Source organism: Furipterus horrens, unplaced genomic scaffold, assembly GCF_987537825.1.
Source record: "Furipterus horrens unplaced genomic scaffold, mFurHor1.1.pri manual_scaffold_8, whole genome shotgun sequence".
Taxonomy (NCBI): domain Eukaryota; kingdom Metazoa; phylum Chordata; class Mammalia; order Chiroptera; family Furipteridae; genus Furipterus; species Furipterus horrens.
Window position 1 is genome coordinate 81013367 of NW_028327178.1, and position 19766 is coordinate 81033132.

At 40.2% G+C, this 19766-nt stretch overlaps 1 protein-coding gene across 2 annotated transcripts in view; it reads right to left on the reverse strand.

The window, feature by feature from the left end:
- The window catches only part of SNAP25 (synaptosome associated protein 25), an 81639-nt gene that overhangs the window by 24848 nt on the left and 37025 nt on the right, over positions 1-19766 (reverse strand). For both annotated transcript variants that reach the window (XM_090286055.1, XM_090286054.1), the window contains exons 2-3: positions 2908-3043; positions 1043-1084 (exon numbers count right to left, since the gene is read on the reverse strand). In XM_090286055.1, coding sequence (XP_090142181.1) covers positions 1043-1084; positions 2908-2979 — 114 coding nt within the window. In that variant the 5' untranslated portion in view covers positions 2980-3043. The remainder of the gene's footprint in view (positions 1-1042; positions 1085-2907; positions 3044-19766) is intronic.

Genomic DNA, 19766 nt, shown 5'->3' on the forward strand with positions numbered 1-19766 from the left:
TTCCTTTTAGCCTTGTAAAATTTGTCTTTTTTTTCTTTCATGTCATTGCATAAGCAGTTTACAGTGGCATGAGGCAAGTTGGCTCATTTAATTCTTCTTCTTCTACAGAACCTCCTAGATCTCTAAAATTGATAACCACACACAAATTTATATGTTGATGATCAGTTTCAAACCATAACTAAAACAGCACTTCACTGAATAAACACTTTTAAGTTTATTTTATTCATTTAATATAAATATAACCCATCCTATTCTCTTTCCACTGCATCTCTCCCAAAGGACAAGTTTAATTAATCTATTTATTCTTCCTGGTTGACTGCTGCTCTCCCAAATTGGAATCAGTGAGTTTAATCGTAAATGGTCTTTTGATTCCATAATTGCTCTCTGACCTATTTTACCCATTTAAAAATAGTTGGAGATTCATTAACCAGGCCTTGCAAAGGGATGTTCAAACCAAAGTCAAGAATATAAAAGAGTTCCTATATTTATATTATTGGTCTTGATATTTCCCCTTATTAAAGCATTACCCTCTTATTTTATGAATTTTGTTATTTCTCTTATTTCATGAATTTTAGTGCCTGACTCCAAACAGAACAATTTCTGAAAATGTTATACCTATTGGGGTACATATTTTAAAAAGTCATACATGTGACTAAAGACAGAAGAGAATGTCAATTAGATGCAACTTAAATGCTTCAAAATTGCCACAAGTCGGCTTTTATGTAAATAATTCCTTTGTGTAATAAAAAACACTCTGATTTGTTTAAAGTGATTCAGTCTTTTGTGATTTCTTGGAAGCATTTACTTGGAAATACTATCCTCTGCTTCTCAGATTGTAAAGGCAGCCTGGGCTGGGAGAGTGGATAATTTGATGACCACCTGGCAGCTTCTGTACAGCATCTCCCTTACTATATAGCTTCTGTGTAGGCTCCGTTAACCCTGGAATCATTGGGGTCATGGCCCAGGGAAAGGCAGCCGGGTCCAGGGAAAGAATATGTCAGTGAAAGGGACTAGTTTATCATAAGCTATGGTCACTCCTTACCTCTTCCACCAGTTGCAGCATACGGCGGGTGCTTTCCAGTGACTACGATAAAAATAAATAAATAAACAGTTTAAGTGCAGGATCCAGAGGTCTTGAAAAATCAGAACTACATTCTTCCCTTGAGAAACACAAAGGGTTTTACCATCATATATTCATTTCTGTTTGTAACTGAAACGCAAAAGGTCTTCCCATTTTCAATTTCTTTCTTATCAGGCTTTCTGTCTAAGAAGATTCCCTAAAGCAATTACATTAAAGTTGATCTTCATAAAATCAAAACCATATGAAGCTGATCTTGATATCAAAGACAAAATTATCTGGAAAATATAATCTTGTATGGGCAGGATACATGAAAAGTGATCTCTAATACTCAGAGGACTAATTTGACCACCCTAGAATAGGAATATTGAATTTTAAGAACAAACATAATTATGAACTGAGATGAATCTAAAATTGAGTTTATTAGAAATCCCCTAAAAACATAATTAACAGTTCTTATCAATACAAATTAAGCTGCCACCTTAGGGTGAAAAAAATCAAGCATATTTGATATAACTAGCCTAGAGGAGACAGCTATAATAATTATCTTCATCTATAGATAAGAAACAAATGAGATGGGAAATCTGGTTCCTCAGGCACAGTGTTGTCACTTTTTCCTCAGTTCCTTTCAAACTGCTAGAATCTAACAACCAGTGCAATTTCTCAAAGCTATGCTTTTAAGTGATGAACTTATTTTGGACAAGATTCTGCAAAACGTGAAGAATGTTAACTTTCCCAGAAGATCTGTGAGCAGCCTGCTTTTTGAAATAGAATAGCGGTAGGCAGTGGTTTGCTAGCAAATGTTTAACATCTGGCTTTCCAGATAAAAAAAGAAGAATATATAGATGATTTAAGTTTATAAAAGATGAATAGCACAAAATTTACAAATAATAATAAAATACACAATACACTTTATTATAAACTCCATATAACCAATTGGTCCTCATCGGAAGCTTTTGTTGACTTGTGCTGACCTCTGTGCCCATAGGTAAGTATGGGTAGAACAAGTTAGTTCTGGCATGAACACTGGCTGATATTTTAATTTACATTAATGAGTAAGAGGACAGTGAAACAATGAAGATGTATGTTAAACTTTACTCATTTGTCAATGACACAAGAGACTTCTTTGCTGAAGAGAATTTTAGTTTTCAAATACTAGACAATCCTCAAAACAATAAGTCAGCCCTTATTTGTAGTGTTTGCAGATTCCCACAGTATGAATACTCTCGCTCTGTCTGATTGCTAAGTACATACGTTGTCACTGGTGGTGAACTTGGGAAGATTCCTGGTAATGCACCATTATTCAGTATCTCCACACTATAGACCAAAAACATGTCAAGGAATTTGAGAGCATAGATAGTAGTAAAATATAGTAAAATGATTAGTAATTGATGAGTTTTGAGCATTTAGTACCTCTGATTTTAATATCATCTATTTAATTGTTAGTTTATATAATTTAATTTTAATACCGGGTTTCAAAGTTCTGGAAAATGTTAACAATCAGCTCTCACAACTGAACAAGCTCCAGCACACTACTAACTGTAAGACACCCAAAGACAGCTTTTCTTAGAGGCTCTTGTCTCCTCTAGGTTTCTAGAGATTGAGAGCTTTGACTAAAACATTAATTCATATGTAGGTTTTATAATTAACCCATTTTTGTCTGCAGAGGCCTTAGGCATAGAGGAAATCACAGTTATATTCCCGTGTGTGTGTGTGTGTGTGTGTGTGTGTGTGTGTGTGTGTGTGTGAATTTTAACTGAGACTTTAGAAGCAGCCCTTTTCCCACCTTTTCCCCATCTTTCGATCCCATCTCATTCTCCATCCCTCACCTCATCAGCCAGCTGGTCGGCCCTTCGCTGCATCTCCTCCAGCTCATTGCGCATGTCCGCGTCTTCGGCCATGGTAGTGGTGAGCGGTGGCTGGGCGCCTGGGCTGGGGAGTCAGTGACGGGTCTGGCCACAGAACCTGGGAAGAAGCAGATTTTAACATGTAAGAGCTTATATGTGTATGTGTAGGTGTCTGTAAGTAGAAGATATAAATGGCTCACATTCTGTCTCCATGATTCAGTCATCTTCTGAGCTGGAAGCCATTCTCAAACAGGGGTCAAGAGAATTGTGATCTTTTTCTAACAGATGCCATGAATACATACTTGCCAATATTACCATGGAGGTAGATACCCGGCTACTTATGAAGTATTTTTTTAAGACACACACCACCCAAGAATTAGGAATGATGAGATGGAGAGAAGTGGTTCTAGCTTAGTATATTTTTAATTTCACATTTATTTATTTTTATTTTTAACAGCTTTATTGAAGTATAACTGGTATAGAATAAATCTCATATGTTTGAAGTATATAATTTGGGAAGTTTTGGCTTATGTGTACACCCAAATAACCATAACCACAATGAAGAAAATGAACATATCTGTCACTACCAAGTACCTTACCCCAGGCTAAGACAACTGCTTATATGCTTTCTGTCACTGAAAGTTAGTCTGCATTTCCTAAAATTTTGTGTAAGTGCAGCGATACTAGTGTGTACTAGTATGTACTAGTTTTTCTCACTTTTTTTACTCAGCATAATTATTTTGAAATTCATTCATGTTTTAGTATGTATTAATAGTTAATTCCTTTTGTTGCTGTATTGTATTGCATTGGATTTAGAGGCATTTAGAAGCAAAGGACAAAATCTTTAGTCTTTTTCAGTTTCTCTTAAAAATTTTTTTTTGTTGTTTATTTTTCAGAGAGAAGGTAAGGATGGGAAAAAGAGGAGATAAACTTCATTATGAGAGAGAAACATTGATTGGTTGCCTCTCATACATGCCCCAACTGGGGACCAAAACTGCAACTTAGGCATGTGCCCTGACAGGGAAGCAAACTGGTGACCTTTTGCTTTGACGCCCAACCAACTGAGTCACACTGGTCAGGGTTAGTCTTTTTAAATTTCTATCAGAGATTGCCAAGAGGGCTTATATGGGGATGGGCAACTATTTTTTCAAAGAGGAATGGATCCTTGCCCTGAAATGTGACCAGCCCATTTTTTGGCTGTTCTCTTGATATCCCCTACGGTACAAATTAAAGGTGGCCTAACTGAGCTACCTCCAGAGCTAACCAGCTCCCCTCCATCTTCATCCCTTCCTGTTGTCTTCTTTCCATTCTTTTTCCTATGCTTCCTTCCTTCTCAAATATTTATTGAATACCTATAATATTCCACGATAGTGTTAGGCACTAAAAATATGGTAACGAATGATATAGGCAAGTTCATTGCTGTCATAGAACTACAGTGTAATTGGAAAGATGGGAGGGAAATAAGGAAATTAGATTATTCAGTGTGAAGCTAATTATATTTGGGGACATACCATGGCTGTGCCTGCGTCACAGCAGACCTCCCTAATGAAGTCTTGTCCCCAGAAATGGCCATCAGATGGAAGGTTCAAGAAGACAACTATCAGATAATGATAAAAACAACTCTGTGAGTAGCACAACTGTGCAAGGCATCAGCTTGTGTCTTGTGGTTGAGATGGCCAACTGTGCGTGATAATTTACCCTTCCTCCTCTATGGTAGAGCACCGTCTGTGGGAAATGGCTGCCCAGTTGGAAATTACATTCTAGTCCCCATTGCAAGAAGGTGGTGCCATGTGGCTAGAGATGGTTTATAAATTGTAGTCCAAATTCTGTGCCTACCCACTAGACTCAAGCAATTCAAATGTAGGAATTCCTTCGACACCCTACCCTTCCCCCTTTAGCAGCAGAAATTGGGCCTTGGAGGGTGGCCAGGCCATGACACAAAAGGAACTTGGCCCCTCTAAATCCATGACCGAAAGAAACTTGGTAGTTGACCAGAAAGACCTGCCAATGCACTTCTACTGTGCTACACTACTGAACTGTGAGGGTTTTGTTTTGTTATAGCAGCTGTTGTTCCGCTAACTAATAAAGGACTGAGGAAACTTACAATAGAATAGACACTGCATAGAAGCATGAGTTCCTAACTGAAAAACACAGTTATGTTTGTCCTTCCATTAAAAACTGAAGCTGGGAGAGGAAATTAGATTTAGGGCTTTGGGGTAATACCATGTTTTTAATATTATTATTATTATTATTATTATTATTATTGCTATTGCAAAAATAAAACGAAAATAATCAGGAACATACCTACTGGGAGGCAAGGGAGCCAAAGCGCACGGAAGTCGGGCCTTGCTGTGAACCTGGAGAGGGTGTCTCTATGACCCCGCCCCCAGGCCCCCTGCTACAGTGTCTTCTTGACGGCTAAGGTTGAACTTCTCTGGTATTTTTATTCAGTACATATTACTAGGATCTTTCACATTTATCACACTTGTGAAGTGACAGACTATTCAGAGTTCTTAGGTAGGAGGAATCCTAAAGTAAAACTTCTTTGAAGATAATAGATTTCACAGTTCTTTTGTTCCCAGTGATTCTTGGGCAAAGCATCATATATGAAATCATAGCATAAAAGAAGAAAAAAGCTTCAGGGCTGCATTCTACTAGTGACATTAAAAAGAAAGGTAATAAGCTTCAGATAGGTTAGTTTTATGAGCAGTCACTTAAAATACAAACTGGGCATCATCACATGAACTGCTAATTCTTGCACACCTATTCTGGCCACCAGAATGTGTACTCATGATGTCAGGTAGAGCTTTAAATTTTTTGTGTTTTGCTTAAACACAGATTTCAATTTTAGAAATTAGGGATCTAGGACACAGAAATTGGAATAAACTTATACCAAGTCACTCCTGAACCTTAAGATGAGCAGCACCACAATTCCCCTGTTCCCTGAGTGACTGGGATCTGCCCTCCAGAATTAAACAATGGAGCATGGAACTCTGAGTAGGCCGTGGGCTGGAGCTCAGTGAAGCGGAAGGGGACTTGGATGTCAGAAAAATCTATTTGGGGCTGTGAGCTCTGGCACTCAGTTGCTGGGTGACTCTGGGCAAGTTTATCACTGTCTCTGAGCTTCAGTTTTCTCAACAGGGCAAAGAATACCAGTCTCACAAACTTATTGAGGAGAATATGTTATAAAAAGCTCTGATCTACCTTGTTTGTAAGGATGTGGGGACTTACTATTGACAAAGCCTTGCTCATTCTGGATAATCCTATACCCTTTGCTTAGAGTGGAACAAGTCCAATGTTTGTTAATTAGCTTTCCTTTACTAACCACTGGTCAGGAAGCATGCTGAGCACCCATAGAAGCCCGAAACCAGGGAAACCAGCAGAGTGCCTAAGCCTCCAGTCCCTAAGCAGCACCTCTCATGGGATTACCACATAGTGACAAACAAGAATGCCTTCTTATCCTGTTCTCTATCTTTGTATTTTGCTGCCAGGTTCCTTAGCAGAACTTCTTCCTTCAGTGTAAGCAAGCAACTGACCTTTCCATTTAATATGGCAAAGCATTAGAAGGCAGAAGTCTGTGTGCTTTCAGACCTGTAATACTGTTGCAGTTTCCCACTCCTCCAGGTCTATTTGCTGAGGGACGCTCGCTTGCTTGCTCGCACGCTCTCTCTCCTTTCTTGCTCACTCTCTCTCTGGTCTCATATGTTTCCTTGGTAATTTCCTCTCAGAGTTGCTATTCTCAGCACCTGCAGAATAGTTACTGGGCCCCTTAGCTTCAAGCTGACAGCACCCTATGAGGAGCTGGCTGATGGGCAGCTGGGGAGGTGGCAGAGAAGCTATGTGGTGAATACCCTTGTTTTCTTGGTTCCCCCAGAAGCTTCCACGTCTATGTCCTGCTCTAAAGTGTGGGGGTATTACTGAAATTTTGAAGGAAGGTTGATGAGTCTGACAGATTTCTAAGGCACAGCTTTTCAAAGCTGTAGAAGCAATATCCCCCCTCCTAATAAAAATGGAGGGACAGCAAGCATGGAGCGCACATTCAGATCCTCTGTTGGGATGTCTAATGCTAGTATTTGATAACTTGTCCTTACAAAACCCAAACCAAGCATATTAACATTCTGAGAGACAGCACTTAATGGTCATTTCAGTAGCTGAAAGGATGTTAATAGTGAAACAGCATTTATTATCTAGGCAATGTGGAACACTTCACTCATATTAGCGCATTAAATCTCCATCCTGTGTATTGCCTGAGCTGGGAGGGTGGCCCCAGCCAGCAAAGCCTGCTGAGTAAATGAGGAAATAAGAAGCAGAGCCACTCAAAACTATTCCCTGGAGCTCTCGTGAAAGACAATCCCCCATCCATTAAGGGCCCAACAGTATTCTATTAATTATTTCAAATCACCAGTGTTTAGGGGTCTGGCCCCTAGTAGGTGTTCAATTTATGTTAATTGACTTATTGAATGAATGACTGAATGAACTGTTCTAACACCCCCAGGTGGCATTTAATGTCCCCAAGTCAGCAGTTTTCCTCCTGTGGTCTAGGGCAGTGCTTCTAAAGCTTCAATAGGCATCAGAATCACTGGAAACCTTGTTAAGACGGATTGCTAGGTCCCACTCTCAGAGATTCTGAGTCAGGTGCTCTGATATGGGGTTAAATTCTACATTTCTAACAAGCTCTCAGCTAATGCTGGTGCTATATCGGCCCACAGAGTGCACTTTGAATGGCTCCAATCTACAGTAGCTCCTATGGCCTCCTACCTACAGTAGCTCCTCTTTCCTGGAAGGTTAGTAAGTTTCACCAGGTGAAGTGTGTATGTGAGTGTGTCTGTGGGGGGGGGCTGTTTCTATGATTATTCAGAGTGGGGAAACAGTGGGCTCAACTAGGGGTGCTTCAGGGAATTAAGGCCAAAGCCAGCTCACTGCCTGCTTTTGTATGGACCATGAGCAAATGTGGGTTTTTATATTTTTAAATGGTGAAAAATACTCAAAGAAGAATACTTTGTACATGTAAAAATTAGGTCGAATTCCAGTTTCAGGGAATAAATAAACTTTATTTAAGGAAATAAAGTTTAATCAAGCATGCACATGCCCTTTTGCCTATGCTATGACTCCTTTTTTGATCAATTGACTTATTTTTATTTTTTCAATTATAGTTGACATCTAATATTAGTTTCAGGTAAACAACATAGTTATCAGGTGATCACCCTGATAAGTCTGGTACCTGACATATCAATGACTCCTTTTAGGCTACAATGGTAGAGTTGAGTGGCTGCAAAAGACCAACATGACCCTCAAAACTGAAAATATTTACACTCTGGTTCTATACAGAAAACATTTGCTGAACCCTAAGCTAAATAAATTTAAATAGAAATCCTTAAAGCATCCCTTATCAGTCCTGCATATCTACAAAGCATTGTATATTTCCTGCAGATAGACAGAATGTGTGGGGGTTTTTTGTCTGTACTTGACTGTAGAATTCTCTTTTCATGAGGCTTCCTGTATGGGGTTTGTGCTTCTTGGACCATGTTATAAAACAAGAAATGATGCAAGGAGTAAAATATAAACATGAATTTGCCTTTGACTATTCCTACAGGGTTTTAGGACTGCAAATCACATTTAATCCATGTGATTAATCACAAAGTTCTGGGTCGCTGACACAGCTTTCACAAAGATTCCTAATTTCCATGATTAGCTGCCGACTGAGGTTCTCAGACCCAGACACAGTACTGGACTGTTTGTATCAGACACAGAATCCTTTGAGGGTCTCTCATGTTAAGATACGTGGCACTAAGTGAGAGGCTTCAGTTACTCCTTGATGTTAAGTATAATTTGTAAAGCTCTTCCTTCTCTAATGCTGCATCCAAATCTATCTGAGACCCACAGTGGACACAGGCAGGCCCTTTCTCCCTTGTCAAAGGGCTTGCTCACTTCCATGATTAGGCTAAGACTGCTGTCCCAATGCAGAGTCTGAACTCAGATATGAAGTTAAGACCTAGGGAGAGGAGAGGGTGGCCTAAGGAGGATGGAGACATCGACAGCTGTTTTGCTGGGAACATCGGCCACTAGTCCAAGCGCCATAGGGCAGGAAAATCTTGGGCAAGGTATCATTTTCTCCATGTTTCACCTTTTAATTAATAAAACAAACCAACAAACACATATATATATTTCAACACCTATTGGTGAATTACCACAGAGAGCTGAAACCTATACCTTGATGTCTCCGCACACCACTAATTATTCAAATGAAGCTTCTGCAGGCTAGATCTCTCCTCCTGTCTGCTCTGCCTGCTTGCTGGTGGAATTCAACAGAAATTTATTAATGACTCAACAAAATTTAGCAAAAGTTTATTAAAACTCACTGTATTCAACAAAACCCAAAGAAGAACAAAGGAACTTTATATGTAGGACAATTCTTAATTATTAATAAAAGTCATACCAACATTTATTGAAGGCTTACTCTTTGCAGGGCACTGTTTTAAGGACTTTTCATATAATTACATACATGAGCCATCTATGACATGGTGTGTGTATTATTACCATTCCCACTTTGTAGACTGGGAAACAAGCTTAGTGGTAATGACTGACACACAGATGAATATCAGATCAGGAATTTGGGTCATTTTCAAAGCATATTTTTCTCAAAGCTCATTGTGTGGATATTTTGTTTTTTAATTAAAAACTGGATATATTTTATTTTTAGTTTCACTTACATATTGGAAAATAATACGGAGTGTTTTGACAGGCACATCTCAGTATATCCCAGCTTTTGATATCATTTATCATCTCCACCTACGTTTCTAATCTCCAGTTGTTTTTTCCCTTGTCTTTATTTTTATTTTTACTTCTATTTTCTTTCTAAGATGTATCATTGTGTTGTTCTTTTTATATCTTCTTGAATTAACAAAAGATTCATTTATTTTGCATTTTTCTTGTTTTGGGTGCGGTATACTTATTGCTATACATAAATTATCTTCTCTGTGTTACTGTGGCCCTATTCTATAGATTTTGGAATATAACATGGCTTCTATTATTTATTTCTAAACAGATTTAAATTTCATTTTTAATTCCCTCTGTAATTTAAGTGTTACTTGAATGTATAATTTTAAAATTTTAATAATACAGTTTTTTTTGTAATTTCTAATTTTAGTTTTGTTGTGGTCAGTGAAAGTAGCCCACGTGGTTTTTGCTATTTGAAATTGGTGAGATTTCCTTTGTACCCTAGCACATGACCAGTTTCTGAGAATGTTTAATATGTATTTGAAAAGAAAGTCTATTCTATCTTTGACTCTTATCTACCTACCTACATGAAATCAGGCTTAAAAGGAAGGTCTGTTATTCATGTTCCATTAAATTTTTAGTTAACTTGGTCTATTAATTTCTGTGTATTCAAGCCTCCCATTGTAACTGTAGCTTTGTCACTTCCTTTTTATATTTCAGCCTATTTTTGCTTTTTACACTTTGCAGCTGCAACATCATATATACAGGCCCACAATTGCTACTTTTTCATGGTGGGTTGTAGCTTTTATCAATATTAAAGATAACTATTGTACCTGTATACCCCATTTCACTATGTTATTATGTTATACAACCTTGGTCAAACTCAAGGAAAGGAATATAGATTTTAGACCTATCCCTTTTATTTTCATAAAAACAAACCCCAAACCACAACAAACTAGTATCACACATCTACGCTGTGGGGGCTCTCATGACTCAGAATCTAACAATGGGGCAGTTACCTGCTTTCTCTGGGTTTTCATTCTCACCTTCTAGGAGGAACCAGCACTTGGGTATTTGAAGACAGGAGCTGATCATCTCTTTCCCCTCCTGTAATGGTATGTGATCAACGATGGGCTTTATTTTCACTGAACGAAATCTCTCCTTGAAGTTAATGGAACTGTAAGGCCCAACGTGCCTATTCGAAGGGGCTAGTGAAGCACAGTGACAGCTGCTGAGACAAATCTCAAAGCTTCCGCAAGTGCACTGGGGACATTTTCTGTTCTGAGTAATAAGAATTCACCCCAGGTTTGTAGCAGCCTTTCTCAACTAAGAAAAATCAGGTGCATTTGTTCCAACAGTCTGTGTCACATAACTCTTGTGGTAGAAATATATGCACCATAATAGTCATTTATTGAGAACCCGCCATGTGATAAGAATCAAACCAGGAACTTTATATAAAAGTAGGGGGTTTATATAGAACCCCAAACCTTTGTTACTCAAAACTAAATCAGCCTCACCTGGGAGCTTAGGCTCCACTGCACACCTTCTGGGTCACATCACCTACTGCACAAATCACCAAGCGTCAGAAGTTTAAGTGCCGCTCTAAACCACGTTATCTCCATAATAAGCATAATAATGAAGTACTAGTTGACTTGATAACCAACTAACATCACAGAGCTGGTCAGTAGAAGAGGCTGAGTGGCCCACCCTCGGGATCCTGACTCTGCCTATACCTCTGCTGCTACGCCACCTGCCATTAGTTCACTTTGCCCATTCAACATGACCTGCAGACTGCCAGCAGCACATGCCTCCCAAGCAGACTGAAAGCTCCATGCGCCGTGGGCTCTGAATGTCCTGCAATAGTGTCCTGCACTCTGACAGTGGACACACTGGCTTGTTTCCATGAGACAAAGTCTTTTATTCAGAAAACAAAGGGAAGACACATCAGAAAAAGCACCCTGGGGATTTTCCATCTTCCCCAAATAACAGTTTATGAAGGCTAAGACCAGTTGTTTAAGACCATTAGAGTCCAAAAGGGAGGAAATACTGAGGACTTTGAGAATTAGAGACTATAGATTGTCCTGATAAATTCTTCTTCCTCTGAGAATGAGGATGCATATCTTAATGCTGAACTAAGGTCCAGAGCAAAGAATAATTTTAGCAGATAACAGCAAGGTTCTATTAATGCTTCTACTGTTAAAAATGGCCATTTCTTAAATCTTCTGTGTCTGTGGTTGTATAAGATCTTTAAAGCGTGGGCTGGACTTGGTTCCCTGCTCTTCTATTTTGAACATTCTTATGCATGAAATTCAACCTCCTTCTCTTTTCATAGTGGGCACTACTGATTTTAATAACTTTCATGGCTGAATCAAAAGATTATCTTTCAAGTATGAAAAGTAAATCGCCTGTGAATGACTGATTCACCACATTACATCCATTTTTTGCCCATTAACTGGTTCACAGATAAAGTACAAGTGCACATAACAGAGCTCCTCAATAGCATGGTCTGAGGTTTCCTTGCATCAGAACCTTTTTTAGTTGCTTGTTGAAATGCACACACCCAGTCACAGCACTTATGGAGAGAGCTATATGAAGGTGGGGCTGAAATTTGCATTTCTTAACAGTAACCACAAGTCCTTCTCATGCCCCCAGAATGGGAGGATTTATGCACAGCATCATACAGAACCGAAGTGCTTTCCACGTATCCAATGGAAAAGTGATACTCTTGCAATAAAACCATCTAGACATGCAAGCGCATGGTTCTGTAGCACTTGGGAGGCCACCTTGATCTGAGGTGGCAACCCTTCTTTCTTACCACCATGTTCTTCTAAATATTTGATGTCACAGTATGTACTATGTTAAAAACACCATGAATGCATTCCTTGTAAGAAAATTGGCTTCGGAACTGTCTCAAATGACAGATATTTCAATCAGCTCACAGAAGTGTCATCACCCTCAGTGACTCTGAGAGGAGGTACTGACCACCATTAGAGCCCAACTCCTTTCAAGCTTGGTTTATTTATTTTCCAAATCACCACACTCCACCCCATCCCTAAATGAGATGATATGTCTGTACATTTGGATATATAAGCCGATACAGTCCTGATCTTGTTTCTTTTGAGAAAGGAAGTCTGAATTCTCCAAAGATATCCTTCCCTGGGCTATTCTGGGATTAGTGACAGCATAGCTCATAAGTGGCTTTGGCTTGGTTTTAGTTTTTAAGGGACCTGGGTTTGGGGCGGCCTGGCATTTCAATGCAGCTAGCTTTGGCATCTTGCAACAGGGCAGCCAGCCACAACCAACACTGATTATGCCTAAATACCCGCTTCTCAAAAATGTCAATGTTTCCTTTGTCTGTTTTGCAAATGTGGCCAAATGGGTATGTAACACTGAGGTTTGTATTATGCAACAGTTCCTGATTGTTTACTTGGAGCAGAGGCAAGGAGGACTCACTGACCAGGAGAGGGGGAAGGGCAGAATGGAACCCCATCTCATTTACCCTGATCACAGCCAAAGCAGACCACAGTAATCAGTTCATCCATTTAGCCAGCATTTACTGAGTGCTCCTGTTAGGGCAGCCACATCTGCTGGCTGCTGGAGCAGGGTGGCTGCCCCTAAAAGGAGGGCCAGAGGGGCTTTGGCTAGAAGTCTTTGGCTTTCAGGTCTCCTCCTCCATCTTGCCTGGTAGAGAACTGATGAAAACGTTTGTATTCCAAGGTACAAGGTACCTGGCTTCGCTCCTGGGAGAAGAGTGATATCCATGTTGGACTAACACTCCGCCACACGAAAAACAAGTCTCATTATGCCCTAAATAAAGTGATCCCACTAAGGAATGCATGAACACACAGAATCCAAGACAAAGTAGAAAGACCTCATCTTCATGGAAACAAGTATTTTCTGTGCCCACGTGACCAGCTCAGCAGTGGGAAGGAAGCTGCTGCGTGTCCTGGTTCACACACTGTCTTGCCTCCTGTCAGCAGTGGATGCTGTTGTGCTTTGTTCAGCGCCCCCTCCCCCACACCAGGATGTCCCTCACTGTTCCATGTGTTCATCCCGTTTCTGCATACTCCAATCCTGATTTACATCTGGATTCTCTTTGTAAGACAACCCTGCAACTGCTTCACCTGATCCACCAAGAGCTGCAAGTACCTGGGTCTCCCCAGGGCAGAGCCATAGCTGGTGGCTGACTCGCACAGGAATATAAAAGTCAGATTTTTTTTTTTTTTTGCCGTAAGGTGAGACACCTTACGGGTCATGCCAAAGCTAGGACCTCATTTGCCATTGCTCCACTGCCTGGCTTCCTCTCCATCTCACTGTCCTGCTTCTTCGCCTCCCTCCTGGTTTTTCCTGGGAGCACATCCTTAGTAAATCACTTGCATACGGATCCTTGCCTAAGGGTCTGCTTCAAAGGAACCCCACCTAAGACACTTTCTGCTGGCTTGTGAGCTATATTTGATCAAGTTTGGATAACTGTAAACCAGACACTGAAAGGAATCCACAAACAATGCAGCAGGAAAGGGCTTGAGAGGGATTCCCCATATTCCCATATGTGCCTAAGAATATGGGAAGTCCTGGCTGGACTTGATGAGATTCGAAGACTCCATGTCCACAATATCACAGAGTGGTGAGAACTCGAGGGTCATTGGAGCATCCTCCTCACAGGAGGAAGGGAAGCTCAGAGAGGTGGAGTAGTTTGTTGGCGGGGATGTCATCAACCCAAATGATTTAACTGCCAATCTAGGAATCATCTTAAGATTTCCTTGAAAGAGCAAACATCAGAAAACTTGGGAGGAAGAGGTTTGTCTTGTCTGTGCCCATTGAATGTTTCCATAATGTATAAAAGTAACACGACTAAGGCCAATGGGCCAGTGCACTTTTCCTACCGTTATTATGAGGCAATTACTCTATTTAACTGCAATGATATCGTCCCTCCACTAACAAAACCAAAACCCTTGTTAATTCTTAGATCCTTTCTGTTGGGTACAGTTCTTGGTTTAGAACATTTTCTTTCCTGAATTATTATTTTTAAAGATTTATTTATTTATTTTTAGAGAGAGAGAATGGAATAAGAAAGAGAGGAAGAGAAACATTGATGTGGGACAGAAACAGTGACCTGGTTGCCTTTTGTACGTGTATCTGTTGGGCACAGAATCCACAACCTAGGCCCGTGCCCTGACCGGGAATTGAACTGGCAACATTTTGCTTTGTGGGAGACACCCAACCGACTGAGCCACATTAGTCAGGGTGTCTTTCCTGAATTAAAAGGAGGCATTTGAGCTCTATGAGATTTATCAAAGAATGAATAGTCTGCATTTTGGTATTTCTATGATTTTTTTCTGGAGACATGATGAACAGCTTGACAGGTAAATGATGCTGATAACCATGATTTCTGTTCTCCTTGGAAAGGCACTCAATGTGAGGACACCCAAGGCCAGGTCCCTCATATCCTAGACCTGTTATCTTTGTGAATATTTTATTCAAAACACTAGGGTGCTTGTGCCTTCTTCACAATTTAGGCATAAATGCACACTAGATTATTAACTTACTTAATCATTTTAAAAACTGATTTCAATGAACTAATGTTTCAAACTTAACCTCATTCTCAGTAATAATATCTATAAATTAAGAATTTTTGTGTTATGTTTTCTCAATATACATTAAAATAGACACACAACTATTAAAACTTGGAAAAAACAAACTTTATCATCCTCTTAAATTCATTTGGTGAACCATTAAGGGTGTGTGTGTGAGAGTGTGCGTGTATGTAGTTGGTCCAGGACTATGCCATTGACCTAAGGCTTAAACTTGTCCCTTCATTGTGTTATGGTTAGTGAATTCTCTTGCCCACTGATTCTCACCTAGAGGGCTTGTTAAAACTCAGATTGCTGATGCAGTAAGTGATTCTGGAGTGGGGTCTGATAGTTTACATTTCTAAGAAGTTCTCAAGTAATACCCCTGCTGCCGATTCAGGGAACATACTTAAGAACCTCTATTCTAACCTGTTCTAACTACTAGATCACCTTAATTCTGCCACTGTAATATTGTATATTCACTGGATAAACCTTTTTATACAAGTTGCTTCCTTGAATGCCCAAAGGAACACAAAGCCAGGACTTCTTTGTATTGGCAGAACAGGTTGTTCAACTAGGATTGTGTGCTGTTTGTAATAAATATTTGCATGGAAGGAAGAATTCATTCTGAAGCTTGTTTTCCTTATAACAAAATGCCTAATTTCAAAGTCCTTGGAGAGGAGACCTACAAATGTCAGCTACTTTAACTGCTGGAGGCTGCAGATACCTACTGAATAATTACTGAGGATTACCAAATTGGCAGAGAGCAATTTGCAACAGACTCCAAGGAACAAAACCATCAGTATGGGGAGGATGTTTTAAGGAAATAAGAGTATGGTTTAATAAAGAACCTTGACGAGATCTGTCCAAATCTGGGTGGGAAACCTTAGATGAAGTGAGTTCCTGTTCCTGGAAATATCCAAGGAATGGCTAGTGGCCTTTGGTGTTGAGATTCAGTGAAGAGGGGACACTGGATCATGTGATGTGTAGATTCCTTTCTAAACCTGAGGTCTGGCTCTATGAAGGAAGTGAAGGTGTCTTTATGGTGTTGATGCGCAAGCCAAGATCCCCACATAAGAATGGGTTCTTTGTAGCCATGGCAACTGAGATTTTCTGAGTGGCTGGGGAAAATCCTTTAACATGTCTCCTCCATATCCATTCCTTCCACAGGCAGACATAGAGGTGAAAATTTTGATGGAGTTAATTGTACCCTTTTATCCCTTTTGGGAAAGGTTTGCCATGTGGGAAACAATGCCATCTGCTAAGAAGAATATTCCCTAAGTGGACAAACTCCCAGGAACTTGGTGACTCACTTGCAAAGTCTGCTTTGTAGAGGTGAGAGAACCAAAATATGCCAACCTAACATCCTTTCTCATATTAATCTAACAATCTCATATCAAACAACACAGACATTCATCCTGGACTAAATTTTCACTTAGAATGGAGATTATTACCATTTTGGGGTGGCCTTAGATAACAGTTCTGCTAACTTTCTCATTAAAGCAACTAGGACCTACAAACACAATTCTACTACCCCATACAAATCACCATACACCAACCTACAAAGTAGTTAAGCTGGGAAACTCACAGGAAATTATTTGCTCTAAAAAATGAATTCCCTGCAGGGTTTCTTAAATAGCAAAGCTCCTGGCTTATAGTCTAGCATTTTATAGATCATTAAATACTTGACAAAGAGAATGGGAACAAAAAAAATTAAAAAGTCTGGCCAAAGAGTCAGGAGTCCCAGCTAATGGCAGAAGAGCTCCACCTGATGTTAAAGTGCCTCTGAAGTGATTGTGTAAGTCAACAGGAACAGAAGACTGATTTGTAAAATTAGATTCACCCAAATCTCCATTTGCTTAAGATGAATAACTAGTGTGACTGCAACTACCGCAGTGTATTGACCTGGCTTCTTCAGTTACTCAATTTGGAATTCACTATCATTAATATGGAGTGGATTTAGAAAGCACTTTTGATTCGACTTTGTGCACAGGAGGCCTGGGGAATTTTACAAACCACACAGAGAGCATGTACTGAGAACATCAGAAGGAAGGAAACTTTCTGCCCAAATGGTGAGATATACATACCGGATAGATCTCCACTCATTGTGAGTGCACTGTGTTCACTTCTATCATTGAATTTGTTTGATCATGGATAGTTTCAAGGTACAATTTCAAGAAATTAAAAACATAACTTGTAAAAATATACAGTGAATACATGTCAAAGATTTATTTAATGCATTTCATAGGAAACCAACAAATGATAAAGCTGGATCAAAGAAAATTCATATATAATGATGCTGGAATGAGATTGCTAAATTAGATACAAAGCTGGTTAATATATTCTGGGGAAAAACAAAACAAAACAAAATAAACCCCAACACTGTGACTTTTTTTTTTTGATTTAATGTGTTTTATTGATTAAAATATTACATTTGTGCCAATTTCCCTTCCCTCTGCTCCCCTCCACCCGGTGGCCCCCCTCCCTCCAGTTGTCCCCCCCTTTTAGATTATGTCCATTAGTTGTGCATACAGTTCCTCCCAACCTCTCTCCGTCTATTTCATTCCCTCCTACCATGATCCCCAATTCCTATATCATCTCCCTCCCTCTCCCCACTCCCCCTCCCTGTTGACCTCCCCCCAATATGCTTCCCGTACCCACAGTTCCTTTTCCACTCTCGTTGCCTGTTTAGTTTGCCTTTGTTTCATCTCCCTAGCTTCTGTTTTTTTAAACCAGTCCCTTTAACATCTCATATAACAGTGGTTTGGATCTAATGAACTCTTTCAGTTTTATTTTGTCCTGGAAACACTTTCTCTGTCCTTCTATTCTGAATGACAATTTCGCTGGATAGAGTATTCGTGGTTGTAGGTTTTGGATTTTCATTACTTTGAATATTTCTTGCCAGTCCCTTCTTGCCTGTAGGGTCTTCCTTGAGAAGTCAGCTGATAGTCTAATTGGGACCCCTTTGTACATAATTCTTTTCTTCTCTCTTGCTGCTTTTAAGATTCTCTCTTTATCTTTAATTTTTGACATTTTGATTATAATGTGTCTTGGAGTGGTTCTCCCTGGGTCCAGTCTCTTGGGAACTCTCCTTGCTTCCTGGACCTGCAAGTCTATTCCCTTCCCCAAGTCTGGGAAGTTCTCCTTTATTATATTTTCACTCAATTTTTCAAGTTCTAGTTCATCTTCCTCATTCTCTGGCAAACCTATGATTCTTATGTTGGGCCTTTTATAGCTGTCCCAGAGGTTTCTGATCCTCTCATTGTTGCTTCCCATTTCCTCTCTCTGCATTGGTTGACTGCTTGTTCCTTCTCCATATTCCAGTTCATTGAAATGAACTCTGGATTTTTTTCCCTCACCATCTGTCTCGTATGTGGTTTTGTTCCTTTCGTTATGAATGTTTTTCGCTTCTTTCTTATCTTTTTCCTGATCTTTTGTGAATTCTGTAAGCCACCTGATAACAATGGCCCAGAACTGAGCCTCTGACAGGTTTCTTATCTGTTCATCTGTCAGGTTCTCTATCTGTTGCCTGGTGAGCTGTGCCACCGGGATTTCTATAGTTGTCTGCCTCATTTTGACAGATGCATTTTGTTTTCTTGGGCCGGCTGTCCGGGGCAGTGCCTATGTACGCGTCACAAGTCAGCGACCGGCGCCTGCCTGTCCGCGACCTATTTCGCAGCCCTGTGGTGCTTTCTTTGGGGGGCGGGGGTCCAAGATGGATTCACACAGTTTTTCAGCTAGGAGACCGGGATCCGTCCTCCCGCCCCCCTGGGCCTCACTGTTCAAGGCGATGCGGTGGCTGCTTTCCTCAGCGCTGGGGTCGCGCACTGCCAGGGGCTTGACCGCCGCCGGGATTTTTCGCCGCCCCCGCCGCTCCAGGTGCGACCGCAAACGGCGCTGCCCTCTTTAACTCTTACCTGCCCAAATGGCACCGCTGGTTTATAACTTCATATGTTGGGCTTCCGTGTAGTTTTATTTTCTGGAATTTCTAGTTATCCTTTGTTTTGAAGTAGTTGTATTCCTCTCTAGTTGTAGAGGGAGACCTAGCGCGTCCGTCTAAGCCTCCATCTTGGCCGGAAGTCCAAGTCCACTAGGGCCCACACCAGGAACTAGGCTGGCTTCACTCTTGCCACCAACACTGTGACTTTTATAGTTATCTTTTCTACTAGATTGGAAACATTAAAATTTCCGGCACACAAAAACCTCCAAGTTGACACACATGTCACTTCAGAGTCTGGAGCCTGGTAAAAACTGAGTAGTTGAAAAACAAAGAAAATTATGTAATTCTTGGATGTCCCTGAGACATCGATCCAGGCTTTTTGCTTTATTTCCAAGTTTTGGATAATTTTTCTTAATAACAGAAACAGATGAGATTTTCCTTGGACACTACACCATGAAATTTGGTAACAGCCCCCAGTGAACTTTTGCTTTGGAAGGCCGAGTGGATATTCAAGCTTCCCTTAGTGCCCCTAGTGAAGAGTTAAAAACAACAGCAACAGCAACAACAACAACAAACCCTTACCATGGTTTTCAAATCTGGGGATGGTGGCACGT